Source organism: Callorhinchus milii, unplaced genomic scaffold (genome assembly GCF_018977255.1).
Source record: "Callorhinchus milii isolate IMCB2004 unplaced genomic scaffold, IMCB_Cmil_1.0 Scaffold22, whole genome shotgun sequence".
In the NCBI taxonomy this organism is placed as follows: Eukaryota; Metazoa; Chordata; class Chondrichthyes; order Chimaeriformes; family Callorhinchidae; genus Callorhinchus; species Callorhinchus milii.
Genome location: NW_024704763.1, coordinates 10,185,665 through 10,205,382, shown reverse-complemented (window position 1 = coordinate 10,205,382; position 19,718 = coordinate 10,185,665). Strand labels below are relative to the sequence as shown.

Below are 19,718 nucleotides of genomic sequence, written 5' to 3'. Positions count from 1 at the left end.
GCTGGGGTCAGTGGGGGAGAAGAGAGGGGAGGGGAAGAGGGGTGGCCGATGGCATGGTCGAAGAGGAGGGGCTTGGGGCGGGACTTGAAGGAGGCTAAGGAGGGGCGAGGCAGAGTGATTGGGGGATGGTATTCCAGAGGTTAGGGGCAGAGTGGCTGAAGGGCTCTCCCGCAAATGGTGGAGCGGGGGACGTGGAGCAGGCTGGGCGGGTGGGAACTGAACCAGTGGACAAAGAGAGGTTGATGATGTCGGACAGGAGAGGGGCAGAGAAGGTGGAGCTGGGAGATGAGGAGAGAGGTGGGGATGGGATCGAGGGAGCAGGGAGCAATTGCCCTGTAATTATATTCTGTACTCATACACACAAGTAAACAGTTCACACTGCATATTGTTCTAAAGACCGAGCTTGTTCACTTCAATGACATTTTAAACAGATTTTCTGTTCAAAATGGAAGTTTGAGTTTAAGAATTTATGAAATAATTTGTTTAAATTACACATGCATTGGCCAAACTGCTCTTTATAGAACTAAGGAGAGAATGTTTCTGATAGACTTGACCACTTCAGCTAATGATTTCTTAAACTTATTTGAAGTTATACAAGATTCTGAGTTGAGGTGAAACGCAAGTTACAGCTAATACAGTATTCCTGTAATAGATAGTGATATGATTGAACATCAAATGACCTACAACCATTGTTTTGCTCAACAAGACTTTTAAAGCAAAATACATATTTTTTATATAATATAAACTTACCGACCAGAATAAATGCAACAGCAATAAAAAAGGTTAATATGTAGCTTCTAATTGGCTCATCATTCTTCCCATATCCTTTGCCAAAGAAATGCAGCCCTTGGTAAAGGTTATCTTTACAAAGAGCCTGTAGATAAAAAGATTTGATTATTTACAGCAGATAAGAATATAGCTGTTTTCAGAAAGACAAAAATCAACTTAGCAGGTGGCAAAAGATTAGAGATAGTCTATCATTGGCATACAGTGTTGGATAACCTCAACCTTTGATTTGGATCATATGTTACTCCGTACTCTTGTGATCCAAACCATGCTTGGGCTAAGACCAGCCTCCAACCCACAGCAAGCGTAGAAACCTATTGTGCGTCACAGAAATACAAGGTGCTAAAACCTGCAATTCCGTTTCCAGGACATTAGATTTGTTTAGGTCCACAATACTTACTTTTATCAGTATAGTGTAATAAAGACGATTAGCCACATTAATTGGGACCGACTCAGTGCAGATAAACACTGGACATCACACAAAATATAAATTAGCTATAGTGTTATGTTAAAAAGTAGTTATATCACATAGCGACTGTATAACTACTTTGTTACTTAGCACTATATTCTGTACATTACTCTCCTCTCTCCACCAATCCCTCACTGACAGTCACCCGTTCACCCTCTGTTCTGCCACCCCTCCCCCCCACCCCTTCTCCTGCCACCCCTCCCCCCCACCCCTTCTCCTGCCACCCCTCCCCCCCCACCCCTTCTCCTGCCACCCCTCCCCCCACCCCTTCTCCTGCCACCCCTCCCCCCACCCCTTCTCCTGCCACCCCTCCCCCCCACCCCTTCTCCTGCCACCCCTCCCCCCCACCCCTTCTCCTGCCACCCCTCCCCCCCACCCCTTCTCCTGCCACCCCTCCCCCCCCTTCTCCTGCCACCCCTCCCCCCCTTCTCCTGCCACCCCTCCCCCCCTTCTCCTGCCACCCCTCCCCCCCTTCTCCTGCCACCCCTCCCCCCTTCTCCTGCCACCCCTCCCCCCCTTCTCCTGCCACCCCTCCCCCCCTTCTCCTGCCACCCCTCCCCCCCTTCTCCTGCCACCCCTCCCCCCCTTCTCCTGCCACCCCTCCCCCCTTCTCCTGCCACCCCTCCCCCCTTCTCCTGCCACCCCTCCCCCCCCCTCCCCCCCCCCCCTTCTCCTGCCACCCCTCCCCCCTTCTCCTGCCACCCCTCCCCCCTTCTCCTGCCACCCTCCCCCCCCACCCCTTCTCCTCTGCCACCCCTTCCCCCTTCTGATAAGAGTTAACTTTCTACAGTTGAACGTCAACAAGACTGAGGCCCTCCTGATTGGCTCCCATCAGCGCCTCCTCACCTCAGGCACTGACAGCTTCACTATCCAAGGAATCACACTCCCCCTCCCTGAGCCAGTCCGGAGCCTTGGCATCTTGTTTGATCCTCAACTGTCCTTTCTACCCCAAATCCATGCCATGACTCGCTCTGCCTTCCCCCACCTCCGCAACATCACCCGGCCCTGCCACTGCCTCACCCCTCAGGCCCCCGAAACCCTCATCCATGCATTCATCACATCCAGGCTCGACTACACCAACTCCCTGCTTGTCGGCCTCCATTGGCTCCCCATCCCCTAGAGGATAGAGTTCAAAATCCTCGTCCTCGCCTTCAAGGCCTTGCCCCTCCCTATCTCTGCAACCTGCTGACCCCCATATGGTCCTGTCTGCTCCCTTCGCTCAGCAGGCTATGGTCTGCTTCATGTTCCCTGCCAGGCCCACCACCATCGGCAGCCGGGCCTTTAGCCTTTCTGCCCCCACCTATGGAACTCTATCCCACATTCCTTTCACCTCGCTCCCTCCCTTGCCTCCTTCAAAGAGCATCTCAAACCTTCCTCTTTGACCGAGCCTTCGGCCACTCTCCTACCCTACCCACTCCCCAGCTCAGGTCCAAATCCTTGACTGCCCAATGCCTTAGGACATCCTCCTGACATGAAAGGCACTATACAAACGTAATTTTGGATTTGTATTCTCTCAAATTTAATACAATTTTAATTCCCTCACCAGGAGGAAACATTTTTCTCCCCAGACCACAGCCATCGCTTTTGAATTACATCGCTTTTTCTGGGGAATTAAATTCTATGATTGTATGACTTACCTGGAAGATTTTAGGTGCACTGACTAGTGATGCTAAGGCAGAAGAGAGTGTCGCTGAAAAGATTCCTGCAGTGATGAGTGGACCAAATCCAGATACCATACTCATCACCTACAAAACCATAAGAATAATGTAAGAGTAAAACTCGCATAAGTCTTATCTTTACAAATTCTATAATCCCTAAGATGAACATTCACCATTCCCATCCACTTTCCTAACAAAATTACTTAATTTCTTTGCAGTAGTTGTACTAATTATTCCTAACTCTTAACTATGCTCCCCTGCCCTCCATTACTTTCACACTTACCAGCTGCAATGAATTGCGAGAAACACAGTCTTGATCTTTCGACGCATGTGCAGAAAAACTTCATTTCCAACGATTCAATGGTAAGTGAACATGTAACAATGGGTCAAGATACTGAATCGTGGGAAATGTAGTCTTGCCCTGTCACACATACACACTTACCAGCTGCAATGATGCGCACTTTCCGACTATAATAACAATCCTTGCATTTGATATAGCACCTTATCATATCATTGAGATGTATCAAAGCGCTTCACAGACACTCGTGGATTGAGTATCCAGATTTTCTTTTTTATAGGGATTATTATTATAGACAACACTGAATTATGTCCGTGCAGTGTAATTATTGATTAAATTCGCCCACAAATATACCGTCAATTTATTTTAGTTTATTCTGTGAAGTGCTTTGAGATGTCTCGAAGACGTGAAAAGCTCTTCATCAAATGCAAGTATTATTATTATTAAATTGGATTTTATACAAAATATAGTTTGCCTACCACTCGGACTTGGCGCGAGTCATATTAAATGTTGTGGTCCCGACTGATACGACTTATGAGTTTACAATAGAATCAAATAATTCTTTCTCAAAGTACCTTAGAAATACTGTCTAATGAAAGGCAAAATTCACAGCTGTTAAAATTCTGTAGGATTGAAAGCGCACCATTACAAGCTTACCCACTGATTCAAATGATCCTTCCTACAACAAACTAAAAAGTAGGGAGCCTCTAAATATCTGCAAAATTAAAAATGTTCCCCATAAAAAAAATTAAGTCCTAACTGATGGGTAATTACCTGAAAGTTATTCATCAGACCAAAATTACAAGTCTTTGTGTTACAGGCAGAAAAATCATATCCCAGAGAACAGGCCGCTGAGCCATTGCATCTTGTCGAAGAAGAGATGGTATCATTGGTATTTCCAGTCCCATCACGTACAACAGAAGCACCTGAAAGAAAACAGGAAAATCTGCTTTTGTATCATCCTGTGTCTCTCAGAATCTTTCCCTTTTTTCAACACTATCCGTTACGCTCACCTGTTCTTTCCAATCTGAGCAACAATAATTTAGATGTAAAGGGTCCTTCACGCAGAATAATAAAAAAATGTGGTCACTCAACCCACGACTGCTTGTGGGACGCTACCGTGTGCAATTGGCTGCCGTGTTTTGCCCACAATATATACAGTCAATCCACTTTACAATATATTCTGTAAAGTGTTTTGAGATGTCTCGAAGGCGCTGCATCAAATGCAAGGATTATTATTATATGTCGAAGCACTTTATAGAAGTGCTGGGCACCAAGCAGAGTGGGGTCTGCTCACTCACTCGTTTCCTCTCTTCCCCTTCCCTCTCACTGACTCACTGTTTCATCTCTTTACTGTGTCTGATTCCCTTACGTTATCAAAAACAGAAGTCGCTGGGAACACTCACCAAATCAGGCAGCATCTATGAAGAAAGGAAAGTGAGTTATTTCAGGTCCACAACCCCTCGTCAGAACTGGGGCAGGTTGGGAGGGAGAGGCTTTTAAGGACTAACAGAGAGGGGGGAGGCAGGGCAAGGAAGACAAAGGAGAAAATGGGGTAGAGGACAGGGGATGATGGGTTAATGATGTAAAACAAAGGGGAGCGTGGGATTGCAACAAAACGGGGGGAAAGGCCGTTAATAATGCAAAACAGGGGAATTGCAACAAAACAGGCAGACCAGCGAGAGAAAACGTGCGTCTGGGACCCAGGCGATGTGGTAATGGTCACAGAAGAAGGGAGGGGGAAGGTGAGCTGTTATGATCTGAAATTATTGAACTCAATATTGAGGCTAGAGGGCTGTAAGGTCCCTTGCAGATAAATGAGGTGCTGTTCCTCGAGCTTGCGCTGTGGCTCATTGGAACAGTGTAGAAGACCGTGGATGGAGAGGTCAGAGTGCGAGTGGGAGGGAGAGTTGAAGTGGTAAGCAACCGGAAGCTCAGGGCTGTGCTTGCGGACAGAAAGGAAGTGTTCGGCAAATCGGTCACTCAATCTGCGTTTGGTCTCCCCAAAGTAGAGAGGACCATATCGTGAGCAGCATTCCCTCTTCCGTGACCATTACATCATCTGGGTCCCAGACACATGTTTTCTCTCTGGTCTGCCTGTTTTGTTGCAATCCCCCCCATTGCTTTGCATCAACATCTCTTTAACCCATCATCCTTTGTCCTCTACAACATTTTCTCCTTTGTCTTCCAAGACCTGCCTTCCCCTTCTCTGATAGTCCTTAAAAGCCTCTCCCTCCCAACATGCCCCAGTTCTGACGAAGGGTCATGGACTCACTTTCCTCTCTCCATAGATGCTGCCTGACCTGCTAAGTGTTCCCAGCAACTTCTGTTTTTGCTTCAGATTTCCAGCATCTGCACTATTTTACATTTTGTTTCCCTCACTGTATCCTCTGATATGTTCCCAGACACCCCACATGAAGGAGCTGTATAAATGCAAATTGCTGTTATTGTTGTTGACATTCATTGTTTTGTTTTTTGACTCACTCACTCATTACCATTCTCGCTCCTCTCCTCTACTCACTGTCTATTACCTCTAAATCTTCTCTTACTCTCTATTTCTATTTTACTTCTCCATTATCTCCATTAAATTCAGACTCACTTACGCTCTTACCTTACACACTTTGCTCTCAGGCAATTTTCTCTGTTGCAGACATGTTCTCTTGGTAGTGTCCATACATTTTAAATGGGCTTTGCGCATCTGCGAGATAGTTGGAGTAGCTGTGAGTGAAGATGTCAGAATGTGCGCAGGACAGGAGGTTTAGTTCTAGAGTTGCAAGGGAGCACATAGTAAGGATCGCCTTGCTGACATCACTGCCAGCACAATGCATATGATCAGGAAGTACCTGGAAGTGCCATGTTGACTACAGGCCCCCGACCCCCAGAGCATCCTGGAGCTGCTCTGTCTGAATGGAGCCACTCGAAACATAGAAGGCCTGAGTGAGAACAATTAGCGGCGACCAGAACGACTTTTGACCGGATTAACCAGATTTTTTCCAAATCAACCGGCATTTGTAAAACAGATTAGAATATAAATCAACCTGGGCCGGGTGTTTTTTTTATTTAACCGGTGTCCGGCAAAAGTGGATTCCACTATATGTCTGGGAGTGCACCAGGATGCCACCCCGAGTGAAGGGAGTATATAGATGCAAGTTGTTGTTGTACATTCAAATTCACAAAAACTAAGCTAGATGCTAAATAAGTACTAAGGGCAGAAAAAATTTGCAGCAGGCTTCAGATAGATTAGAAAATTACAAATTGGATACTTCTGAATGGGGCAGTTCTGTATTAGGTGGGTTGACCAGGAATTGACAGGGATTATTTTTTGGTTTCTCTCAAATGTCCAGGATAGAATCTTTCTAATGGATCCAAGTCCTTACACAATAAGATGTGAAACATAATTTATATTTTGACACAAGAGTGTGAGTAAATCTGAATGGAACAGAGATAATGCAGAAATGAAATAGAAATAAAAAAATAAGGATGCTAGCCTCTACTGAAATTATCTCTTAAGATTTGAAGCACTGAAACATTGTGTTCGAAAGTTACTATTTCTAAATGTATATTTCGATTTTTATACAATCATTAATCACCTGGTTACTCGCTTAATGAATTAAAGATTATGTTGTTTTATAATAATAAACAATTACTGTACCTGTACAGATGGCAACAGCTATATAAACCATAGCTGTTATGATAATAGCTAACATCGTTCCTTTGGGTATAGCAACCTGTGGATCCTAAAATGATAGTTTCCAGTCAAAGCTTCGATTTAAACTGAACTGTATAATATATTGTCTAAGTAATGAAGATGACATTGGGTCCAGGATGAGGAATATGCATACCTTTAGATCCCCTGAGATGTTAGCACCAGCAAGAATACCAGTGGCTGCTGGGAAAAAGATAGAAAAGACAGAGAAGAAACCTTCTCTATCCTGAAAACGTGGACCAAAATTCTCTGTGAATATGACAGCTGTGTAGATTTAAGCACAAACAGAAAACTAAGTTCAACAAAGGCTCAAAATCAAGTGAAATTAAAATATGAATTCCTCCCACTTTACAAAGCAATACAGATCTTGCCTTGATAATTAAAGAAGCCTCTGGCTCGTTTTTCAGGTGTGCTTGGAATGACTGTCCCGATAAAGAAGTTAACAATACCAATAAGGAGAATTATCAAGAGAATAACTTGAGCCTGAAAAACAGAAAGTACCTTCATGATTTTGTACCAACACATAACATTCACATAATATACATTCACATAACATTCACATCCCACTAAATAACATTGTGCAATACACTCCAAAAACAGAATTGATCTACAATGTATAGTAAGGCATACCTTTGTTTCCCACTCCATACCAGCTACAGTTATACCAAGTAGCACGACTACTGTAATACAGCCTACTATTCGGATATCATTGATTGGATCCACCATGAACGCATCTTTGTCCTACAACATAACAAAAAAATGATTTTCTACAAGTACTAAGAATCCAGCTTATGAACACTATCATACTTCACAAGAATATTAAGAGACTCTTCAAATTTGCTCAACAACAGTGTGCATTTACACAGCTCCCTTTATGTGGGATAGCATCTCGGAGCGCTTTTGATGTTGAGCTAGAAGAAAGGGGAGATGGTCAAAGAGGAAATCTTCAGGGGCATCTGAAAACGGACAAAGGTGGGTTAAGCCACAGGGAATTTCAGAGATTTGGGGCATAGTGCATGAAAGCATGGCCACCAATAGTGGAGTTGAGGGAAAGAGGGACTTGTAGAAGGCCTGGAGCCAGCTGACCAAAGGGGGAAGGAAGGGAGGCATTACCCCATTGATTTAATACGTGGGAGGATCTGGAAATTGATAAGATTTTGCAAAGGGGAGCCAGTGGAGCCTGGCAAAGACTGGGGTGATGGCACAGTTCAGTACGGGTGATGAAAATTAACTAAGTTGTAAATTAGTTAAACCTTGTGAATGGTGGATCTGGGGAGACCGGCCAGGAGTGCATTGGAGAAATCGAGATGGGAGCTGACATTACTCCACTACGATAGCAATATGTACTGTTGTACATTTTTACATTAAAGAATGCTTTCAAAAGCTGCACGTTCTGTTTTAAATTTGATATTTGAAGAAATGTGGCATTACCTTAAGGATACCCACCACAGTCTCTGAAAAACCAACCACATACATGGCCACAGCTACAGCATTAGCAAAGGAGAAGATTAGGCCAATAGATCCACCAAATTCGGGTCCTAAACTTCTAGATATTAGATAATATGCACCACCTTTGATTTAAACGAAAAAAAATTAATCTTAAAATCTAGGAGGGGGTGGGAAAACACATCTCAGTAAGCGGATTACTTCCCTTGATTAACCATTACGTGTGTGAGGTCAACAGAGCTAAATTTCCTGGACTATTATTTAACAGATCAATACTAATTAATGTTTCTGTTTCCAACGCTGTAGTAAGGAAATTGCTATGCATCATTTTGTTTGGAACGGATCAAAATGTACTTTTAGTAAACAGAGTTCTGTGAAACGCAAGTAGGGTGCAGTTGCAATACAATTATTGTATCTCCTAGAGGAAATAATACAGCAGAGGCTTTTTTCAGCATAACTATGAAAAAAGCAGTGCTCTTTGTGGTTATAAACAGCAGTTGTGCTTTGTGCACTCTGGGTACATGGATTTTAGAGAATAGAAATGCTTCTCGATCAGTTAAATAAAACAGCTCAAATTTTGCTCTTGTTGTTCAGGACATCTCAACCTTCATTCAGCTTTCTATCACATTAAAAAATGCGCTTTTGATGTTACGTTAGGTTCTACTTAACTGGATATCCAATTGCATTTAGAAATATCTTTAATGTGTTGGTGGTATAAATGGTAGAAAAGATTGATTTGCTATTTCTTTTAGAAGAGATAAAACAGATCTAGCATGAACTACTAATTACAGAAAAGGCATTCATCTGTGGCTTATATGCAACAGAAATAAATATATTGAGTCGGTTGAACAATGCATGTAGGAATAAAATCCTTAGAAAAAGTAAAGCACACTGATTCCCTGTGAATATTCTACCAGGTAGACAGTTTGGTATACTCGTAGCCATCCTATAGTTTGCCTATACCCACGTTATATATTGAGCTATCTGGGATGTTGGTTGTATGGAATATTAACTTTTCCTTTGTAACATTTTCAACTTTAGAGCTTGTGACTTTCTAAAGCGAAACTTATATTTTTTAAGACATGTTTTACAACTGCTGTAATGCTAGGACTATGTATTATCTTCCCATGACATCTGGATCTCCCTGCTTCCCCCACTGCCCTCGCCTCTCCCCCACCCCGACCCTCAACTTGGGTCCGTAACTCTGTCTGTCCAGCGCCTTGGGACGTCCTCCCGACGTGAAAGGCGCTATATAAATGTAATTTTGTTGTTGTTGTTGTTTATCCTTCAATTCCATTATTCCCCAAACCTCTTCTATCACATATTACCAAGATGTAAAAAAGCACTTAAGCATCTATTCTACAATTCTGTGTCTAGCTATTATTTACAATAGTGCTGGACTTGCTCAGCGTTCAGATGCCGTCTACCCAAAGGTTAACTACTTATATTTGAAATTCTTCCCAACTTTTGCTTAGGAATGGTTGAATTCTAAATACATATCTTTTTCAGACAATCCATTAATTACGAGGCTTTAAATATTCACCAAAGAAGCTTTATTTTACTAAACAAATATGTGACTCTATTGCTATGTTAATCCATGGAAGGTTATACATCTGTTTTCTTATATTAGGGGAGATTAGGTTAATCAAATAGACTGCAAGTCAAACAGAAGACATTCTGCTAATCAAAAATAACTGAATTTTCACATTGTTAAGAGGCAGGAATTTCAAGTCATGTTTTGAGTTATTGCAACAAAAATTGACAAACATATATGCTACTGTTCAGGAAGCAGTCCCTGTATCATTCACCTGGTCAGTGGAAAGAATTATCCGATTACACATTGTGCAGGATCAACTCCCCTACAAGCTATTGGGCAATATCAAGCTATCAAGACAAGCAGAAAAAGCTACAATACAGAAACCTATAAGTGACTTACAAGAAAAATGACATGCATACGGTTTAGCACTACCTATTTCCACCAACTTTTAAAGGATTTCAAAACAAATGGTTATAAAAGTTACACCTCATTATTGCCAAGCAACAAAAGCAATGATTATATGCTTCTGTGCTTTAAAAGCTGGAAATAGAGTTTTTAAATTATCATCACTTTAGGAATTGATTTTTTATTGTTTAATTTCTAATGACATTAAAAGAGTTTCACTTCACACCAACAAAAAATGTTCATAAGCCTTGGTAGCAAATTAGGAATTACTATACATCATAAATCAATGGACCCTGAAAAGGCAGACAGGAGAAGATAGAGATCCTCTCAGGAACAGTAAAAAAATACAAACTGAGTCATGCTCCCACTATAATGATCCAATTAAAGTGTAAATCATATTTTCCATATTTTTGTACAACAAAAATGAAACGACTAGGTAAAATGTACTTTACAGCTGAGATGATTAACTCATCGTCAATTCAAGTGAAGAAAGTTCAAAATTTCTATTTGTATTTAAAGGTGGTATGAAGGCAGCTTTTCGCACATTAGTATGGATAGGTGTAATTGTATTTCAATAAAATAAATGAGGAATCAGATCCATTAAACTAGGTGTAGGTTAATATTTTTAAACTTTCTAAGCAGTGTAACAAGAATGTTTACATTACCTCCTCGAACAACTCCATTAGTGCAAATGGCTGACATAGAGATACCTGTTAAGACGGTTACCACAACACTCAAGCAAATGATGACGACTGCAAGACCTGAAAGGAATCCCAGATTAATCTTTAGATATATTTCTCATACCTAGTCATCTCTGCAGTAACGTAACCATTTGGTTGGTGCTAATCGATGGATCCTGAAATGTTCTGAGAGTGAAAGGAATCCTTATCATTCCTGATCCTTGAACAGAGTACCTGAAATGTACTGAGAATAAAATGAATCTCTGGTCCTTGAAAACAGTACCTGAAATGTACCAAGAATAAAAGGAATCCTTGCCGTTTCTGATTCTTGAACCTGAAAAATTCCAAATGTCGTTCACTCTAAATATCTCAATTTAAATGTAGGACAATTTAACACATACCAACCTGTTGTGCTGTGATGAAGATATCACCATTAAGACTCCAAAAACACTGAACTCAATCGAGCTTCATTCAGAAAATTAGTTTTAGAAAGATGATAATATGTTGTGGAAAGGCCATATGTTCACCTACCATAAATAGTTCTGTGTTTTGGTGACCCAAGTATAGCTAAAATCATTACCTCCACGAACAAATCCATTTGTTGAAATTGCGGAGGTTGACAAGCCAGTAATTGAGGTTACCATAGTAGCCAGAAGGATAATAACAACTCCAAGACCTATCGGCAGGAAACCAAAGAAGATTACACATAACTAAGATGATCTTTTAGTATTCGGGCTTTTTGACTTTTTGAACACTAAGACCTGCAATCTGTCAACATGAAATGGTGTTTCAACTTTAGATTTTGTCTATTTATTACATCTGTAACTAAGTTGTTCTTGCCTTATTGCAACACAGTACACTACAAATTTACATAGCACCTTTTATGTCGGGAGGACTTAACTACTCAGCACTTAACAGTACTGGCTGGGCACCTGAACTGGGGGTGGGAGCCAAATGCAGTGGGGAGGAGAAGATGACCAAAAGTAGTCAGAGGTAGGTTTTGAGACAGACCTTTAACAAGGTGAGGGAGGGATAGAATCGGATGGAAGCTGGGGTGGAATTTCAGAGAGTGGGGGCAGTAAGGCTGAAGGGTCATCCGATGATGGTGGCAAGGAGGGTGGGGGACGTGAAGCAGCGGGCTGAGCAAAGTGATCGGTAGTTGCAGAGGTAGGGTGCGGCAAGACTAAGGAGGGATTTAAAGGTAGGAACGAGGATCTTGAACTCAATACGCTGGGGGATGGGAAACAAATTTAGCCGAGAAAGGATGGGGGTGATAGGCTTGCAGGGCCTGGTACAGGAAAGTACACCAGTTTGCAAAATTTTGCAGCATGTGAGGAAAGAGATGGGGATTCCAGCAAGCAAAGCATTCGCGTAGTCAAGCCTAGACAGGATAAAAGCATGGATGAGGTGCTCTGCAGCCTGAGAGGAGAAATATTAACAAAGGTGCGGGAAAACTGAGTGGGTCAGAGCAAAAGTGTGGGGTTTAAAGGCCAGTTGGGAGTCAAACATGGCACAGAAGTTCCGCACCTGCTCGCCGAGGTGGAGTATGCATCCATGCAGATTGATCCTGTCAGTGTCCAAGGTGAGAAAGTGCTGACGGGAGCGAAGCAGGAGAGATGGTTGTTGACGCAATTGTTCAAAACAGCAGCGGTCCCGAAATCAAGAGTTTAGGCAGAGATAGATTTGGGTGTCAGTAATAATAAGTAAGTTAGTAAGTTAACCCCATGTCTACAGATGACATCAACAAGTAGAAGTATATAGTAAAGATGAGAGGACCAAGGACAGAGCCCTGAGGAACACCACAAGACTGTGCAGGGGCAGGAGGAGAAAAATAATAATCCTTGCATTTGATATATGTGGAGTCCTGTAGCTCAGTGGTTAGAGCACTCGCTTTGCAAGTGAGAGACCTGAGTTCCAGGCAGAGGGCGAAACCTTGGGCAAGTTTCCTTACTCCACACAGAGCCTAATAATAATCCCTCCAAAACCCAAAACAATAATAAACTGGTCATTTTCAATCCATGACTGTTTGTGGGACATTGCTGTGCGCAATTGGCTGCCGCGTTCGCCCACAAATATACAGTCAATTCACTTTACAGTCTATTCTGTGAAGCGCTTTGAGACGTCGAGAAGACATGAAAAGTGCTATATCAAATGCAAGGATTATTATTATTACATTGAGTAAGGAAACTTGTCCAAGGTTTCACCCTGCCGGGAATTGAACCCAGGTCTCTCGATTGTGAGGCGAGTGCTCTAACCACTGAGCTACAGGACTATTGTGGAGTCCTGTAGCTCAGTGGTTAGAGCACTCGCTTTGCAAGTGAGAGACCTGAGTTCAATTCCAGGCAGGGCGAAACCTTGGGCAAGTTTCCTTACTCCACACGCCTAATAATAATCCCTCCAAAAAACAAAAACAATAATAAATTGGTCATTTTCAATCTACGACTGTTTGTGGGACATTGCTGTGCGCAATTGGCTGCCGCGTTCGCCCACAAATATACAGTCAATTCACTTTACAGTCTATTCTGTGAAGCGCTTTGGGACGTCCTCCCGACGTGAAAAGCGCTATATCAAATGCAAGGATTATTATTATTATTATTATTATTATTATTATTGAGCAGTTAGAAGAGAAAGTGAGATAGGTCTGAATTGTTCAGATCTGGAATGCATTGTCTAAAAAGGCTGGTGGAAGCCGATTCGACAACAGCTTTTAAAAAAAGAAGTAGATAATTATTTGGGGAGGACAAGTTTGCAGGATTATAGGGAGAGCCCGGGGAGTGGGATTTAAAGAACCGGCACAGACATGATGGGCCGAATGGCCTCCTTCAGTGCTAAATAATGCTATGGTTCTAGGAAGCTATGATAGAACAGAACCATGAAGGTGGAGCTGAGAGGAAAGGCATAGAGAAAGATAGAGTGCTCAACAGTGCTCGAGAACAAGGAGGCAGAAAGTACCTTGGTCGCAGATGAGACAACATCATTGGTGACTTTGGTCAAGGCAATCTCTGTACTGTGAACTGGGCGGAAACCAGATTTGTGACTGTTCATGTAGAGTGTGGGAAAAGAAAAGGTGAAGCTGAGAAGCAACAAATCATTCCAGTACCTCAAAAAGGGCATACAGATTGGAGATGGGATGGTAATTGAGAGTATGGCTGGGTCCACCGAGTGTTTTTTTGAGAAGGAGATGACAGTAGTTTTAAAGTAGACAAGAACAGTAGACAGGGAAAGGAAGCTTAATAATAGCTTTTCATTAAAAGTTAAGAATTCAGAATGTTATCTAAAAACAATAACAAATGTCATTTGGAGTTGCTGGACCATCAGAGTAAACTACACCAAGTCTATCCCATCCCGTGACATATTGAACTAATGGCTCACAAAAAAAAAATGTGTTATCCATCTCCTTGGCAATACCATGGTTGGGAGGACAAACCAGAGCAAAGGAAATGGTATCAGCAAGGGCCTAAGTAGAAACACAAGAAAATATCTTTCATTTGATATAGAGCCTTATCACATCATAGAGACATCGCCGAACAATTCACAAGATTTACTGTCATGTAGTAAATGTTTAATTGTAAGCAAACACAGCAGGCAATTTTGCGCACAGCAACGTCTCACAAACAGCCATGAATTAAATGACCAATTTTATCTGGAGGATTGTTGGCCAGAACACTAGGTGAAGCTCCCTTTTCTTTTCAAAGTGCCATTAATGTTTACTTGAACAAAGTTGGTTTAATGCCTCAGCTGGAGGGCACCTCCAACAATGCAGTGTTCTAGCACTGTATTAGAGTGTTAGCCTAGACTGGGAGCTCAAAGTCACAACATGGACTTGAACACAGTGTTCTGACTCAAAAGGAAACCAACTAAGCCAAACTGACAACTAAAACTGTAAAACTATAAGCGTCTGATACATGCTGGTGATGGTACGTACCCTGCTTACCTAAAACAGCATTAGGTGCTGTTGGTAAAATTCAAAGCTCGGGGGCTCCAGAGTGCACATTGAGTGCCGCTGGAGTTTAACTAGCTAGAACTACACAGGTTGTCAGAGAACACTGTCTGGCAAGATTACTGCTGTTTTTACAACTAGGATTACAGTACTTATTAAGGCTTTGTTAAGATTAACCTTGCTGAGGCAGGGTTATCAGGAGCCAAGTGAAAAGAATCTCCGCCTCCAGTGACAGGTTCAGTACTGGGTGACATCATCCTGCCTGAAGGGATAAGGCAAGTTGTTGTTTTGGTCTGTTCCTCCAAATCCTGCCGATGAGCTGGACAAGCTGGCCTGGAGTATTGTGGACCCACCTGACTCAGGAACTAGAGTCCCGAGACCACGACAGACCCGACTGACTTGATTCCATTATATTTGCTGAATTTATAATGCGCCTGACAAATTGCCATTAATGATATCTATGGTACATATCCAACTACTGTTTACAGCCAATAGTGCATAAACAATTGACCACAGCATTATTCCTGAAATATATTACACCGTAAGAGCACAAGATGAGTCTAATGAGCCACACACAGCAAGCTATTTTCAGTTAATCAAGCATGCAAGCTAAAGAAACACTAACTAATATAAATAAGTATATTAAGATCCTATTACAGGTTTTAAAGCTAGTTTGTGCTTTATTGTGCACTGTAAACAATAGTTGGGTATTCACCATAGACATTGTTAATGGTAATTTGTCAGGTACAGGATAAGTTCAGCAAATATAAAAGCTGTCTTTTTTGAGGTGCCTACATTCTTCCTACAACGGTAAGGTATGCTTTTTGTTCCATTACAGGGTCTCAAACTGTAATGGATAAAGTATGTTTCCGACAAATGAACTTCAGCTTAGAAAGCACTGGTTTCTCTATCAGTATGCAAAACTGTTTGAAGGACAATTAGGACAGTCACTGATATAAAACAATAAATCAAAGCAAGACTCAAATGCAAAGTAGTAAAAATTTATAGAAGACTAATTATTTTCTCAATATATACTTTTCTTCAACATACACAAGGATGGGAAAGTTCAAAGAAGAAAGGTACAGTATAGGTAAGAAACATATCAGGCAATACGTATATCCTTATTCAGTGGTGTAGGACTGGAAGTCTCCTCAATATGGGCTCATTAATTAAGTCTTAAATATAGGCTTTATAGGATTAGGAATTTTTGAGGGAAAAATGCAAGAACAAAAGAGGAAAAGAAGCTTTTTAGAGGCTGTTTCTGCATGGGATGTAAAAATTCCATTTGAGATAAATGAGGCCCATTATATTTATAGACTAAATATTACCTACGACAATCCATGCATTTGATACAAAGCCTATACATAGATATTGAGAAAATATTTGTGAGAATACTGGAAGAACTTTGCTCTTTTTCAAAGTTACATTGTACAATATTTAATATTGAGCTGAACCACCAATACAGGCAAATAGAACCTTGGTTTAATGTGTCATCTGAAAGACAGTGCCTCCTGTACTGCAGCGCTGAGTGCTGCACTGGAGGTTCAGCCTAGATATGATGAATTAAAGACATTATGATTGCGTTCGAAAGGCTGGAAGACATCAACGTTTCAGTATCTGTTTTTCCTGACCTGAAGTTTATTCAAATGATAATTTCAGTGTCAGAACTTTGCAAGATCCTGCACTAGTAATCCAGATCCCAATTACTAAGTGGGCTTACTTACTGCCACCGGTGACTGACTGTTCTCTCCCCCCCGCATAACATACAATGCGTCAGAAGGTAAACAACCTCTTTCTGAAAACTTGTTATTGACCACAAAGATGAATATATAGGCTAATGGTGCTTCAAAATATTCATACTTTTGTGTCATCTTTAACATTTGAAACAATCAAATCAAACAATAACAGACTCATTATTATGTGTGCTATGTTAACTACAACAAAATGTATAGATGTGAACATACCTATTCCGGCTTGACCAACTATCCATGAGAGTCGAATAAAAAGCATGACACCCCAGATATTCAACATACATCGGACCTATAGCAAAAGACACTCAATCAGCTTGATAGCTGAATTATAATAACCTGAACGAGTTAAGATGAAAATAAAAGCTGAGGTGAGCATTGTTTTATTACAAAATTCTCTCCAAAATGAATTTAAAAATTGAAACAAGATATTTCCTACAGACATATTATTGATGAATCAATAATAATTTACATGTACATTGCACACAAGGAGAACGTGTCAAAGCACTTTACAAAAACTGATGGGAGACAGGAGATAGGGGGAGTTGGCGAAAGAAGCAATCAAAGGTAGGTCTTTAGGCAAGTTGTAAAAGCCGAGAGAGAGGGCATGAGGTGGCGTGATTAGGGAAGAGTTACTAAGGGTGAAGGAAAATAGTAGAAAGCTCACCTGCCAATGGTAGGGTGGAGTGGGCGTGTGGCATGAAACTGACCTAAGTTGGCAGAGCAGAGTTTGCAGCTGGGGGAGTAGGACCACAGGAGATCGCACACACAGGTATGGGGCATATAAAGATGAGGATCTCAAACCATCGATTGAGGGATAGAGAGACAATGCAGCTTGGCAAAAATAGGGGTTTGGGGATTGTGGTGCTTTGTGTAGGAGAGGATCCAGGCTGCAGAGTTCTGGATGGTCTGTGGTTTATGGAGGATGGAGTTGTGGAGGCTGGCGAGAATGGCATTGGAAAGCTGAAAAGAGCAGAAGAGTGAGGTAGGAAGATCAGAATAAGGAGATGCTCTAGAAGGGATGAAAACCTTCAACTAGATCCAATGGCAGACAGGAGACGGTGGAATCTGGGTGATGGTCAATTGGGTGAGGATGCAGAGAATGAACTATGAATTGTAAATTGTTGAAGAAACAATTCCTGTTTGAGGCGTTGAGTGAAAGCCATGAATGAAAGTTGCAGTGACATTTTGTGTGAGATAATAATTAGTATTAGTAAGGTCTTAGCAAGAGATTGATTTAAGGAAGTAAGGAGATAAAGATATGGATGAGGGTTTCAGCTTCATGAGCCAGCAAGCTAGTGGCATAGGTGGCTGACATTGCTGAGATAATAATAATAATAATCCTTGCATTTGATATAGTGCTTTTCACGTCGGGAGGACGTCCCAAAGCACTTCACAGAACACACTGTAAAGTGAATTGACTATATTTGTGGGCGAACGCAATGTCCCACAAACAGTCGTAGATTGAAAATGACCAATTTATTATTGTTCTTGGTTTTGGAGGGATTATTATTAGGCTCTGTGTGGAGTAAGGAAACTTGCCCAAGGTTTCGCCCTCTACCTGGAATGGAGATGGAGAATAGGGGACTTCATCAGACCCCATGTGAAAGTCTTAAAGCAGGATTGAGGGTTGAACTGAAGCTTCGTACGGTGAGCAAGCAGGAAGGTCGATACGTTCTGTGCTTCAGGTGAGGAGGCGTGAATGGGAGTGAAACAGAATAGCCTCAGTTTTGTCAATAATAATAATCCTTGCATTTGGTATAGCGCTTTTCACGTCGGTAGGACGTCCCAAAGCGCTTCACAGAACACACTGTAAAGTGAATTGACTGTATATTTGTGGGCGAATGCGGCAGCCAATTGCGCACAGCAATGTCCCACAAACAGTCGTGGATTGAAAATGACCAATTTATTATTGTTTTTGGTTTTGGAGGGATTACTATTAGGCTCTGTGTGGAGAAAGGAAACTTGCCCAAGGTTTCGCCCTCTGCCTGTTAAGTTGGGAGAAAGTTATGGCTCATCTATTTCCCATCACCCGCTTCCTTATGAGAACCATTGTGAGCCTGGATTTGCATCTGGAGTTTCTACAGATAGTAAAATCAGTTTGCAGATTGGATCAGGCTACACCCAAATCTAGCATTTAAGCTAAGAAAAGTTAATGTTTATCCAATTGATGCAAGGCTATCCTTTTCTTTGACATCTGTGTATTGACCTCCAGACCAGCCCAAAATAACATCTATGTAAATGAATAGTGTCTCTCCAAGATACAAGTGAGCTGCCCTTTACATCCTTTGCAAGCTACTGGGGCAGTGTAAGCAGATGGTTCACTAAAATGAAAACGATCGCAGATATTTATTACCATTTAAAATACTGATGAAGAATTACATGGACCATAACCTCACCCCACTCCACTGACATCCTATACCCCAGCAAGTCAACTAATTTTAACATCCTCGTCCTTAACTTTAAATGGGTCCATGGCCTTGCCCTACCGACTGCAGTAATCTCCTGACACGACCTTCCAGCCATTCCCTTCGCTCCACCAATTGTAACCAGCTTCATGCCCCTTCACTTCACCATCAGCAGACCAGCATTCAGCCAGTTTGTCACTGTCCTCTTCAGAACATTTCCCAAATCCCCGAACTTCATCCCATATACTGCAGTCACTCTGCATGCACTTTTTTCCTGGATGTAATATACTCCGTGAGTGGGGAAAGGGTGATGATATCAACCACATACTTCAAAATGCATTAAAGTTCCCTCGTTATTGTTTTTCAGGCTCTATCAGTACTAGGTCAAACTTCCTGTTTAATATTTGAAAATATTTCTGTAAATAATCATTGATTAGAATTAGTCTAATCTTATTGAAAGAATGGAAATAAACATAATTATGGATTTAATGTATTTTTCTTACCAACACACCCTTGATCCATCCAAACCTAACTAATCCATCCTTACTGCTTGCATTTTTTCTTTCTGTTTCTTCACTGCTCAGTACACCATCTCCATTAGCAACACCATCCAAAATGCCAGGAACTGGTGGCAAAT

At 41.7% G+C, this 19,718-nt stretch overlaps 1 protein-coding gene across 3 annotated transcripts in view; it reads right to left on the bottom strand.

Moving 5' to 3' along the window:
• Nucleotides 1-19,718, bottom strand: part of slc12a1 (solute carrier family 12 member 1) — a gene marked incomplete at its 5' end in the record, with an annotated part of 48,018 nt that extends 28,300 nt beyond the window's left edge. For 2 of the 3 annotated variants that reach the window (XM_042343079.1, XM_042343081.1), the window contains 11 exon segments: nt 751-874; nt 2,893-3,000; nt 3,986-4,137; nt 6,864-6,948; nt 7,054-7,181; nt 7,289-7,400; nt 7,548-7,658; nt 8,349-8,488; nt 10,971-11,066; nt 16,890-16,965; nt 19,585-19,718. In XM_042343079.1, coding sequence (XP_042199013.1) covers nt 751-874; nt 2,893-3,000; nt 3,986-4,137; nt 6,864-6,948; nt 7,054-7,181; nt 7,289-7,400; nt 7,548-7,658; nt 8,349-8,488; nt 10,971-11,066; nt 16,890-16,965; nt 19,585-19,718 — 1,266 coding nt within the window. 3 annotated transcript variants of the gene reach the window in all.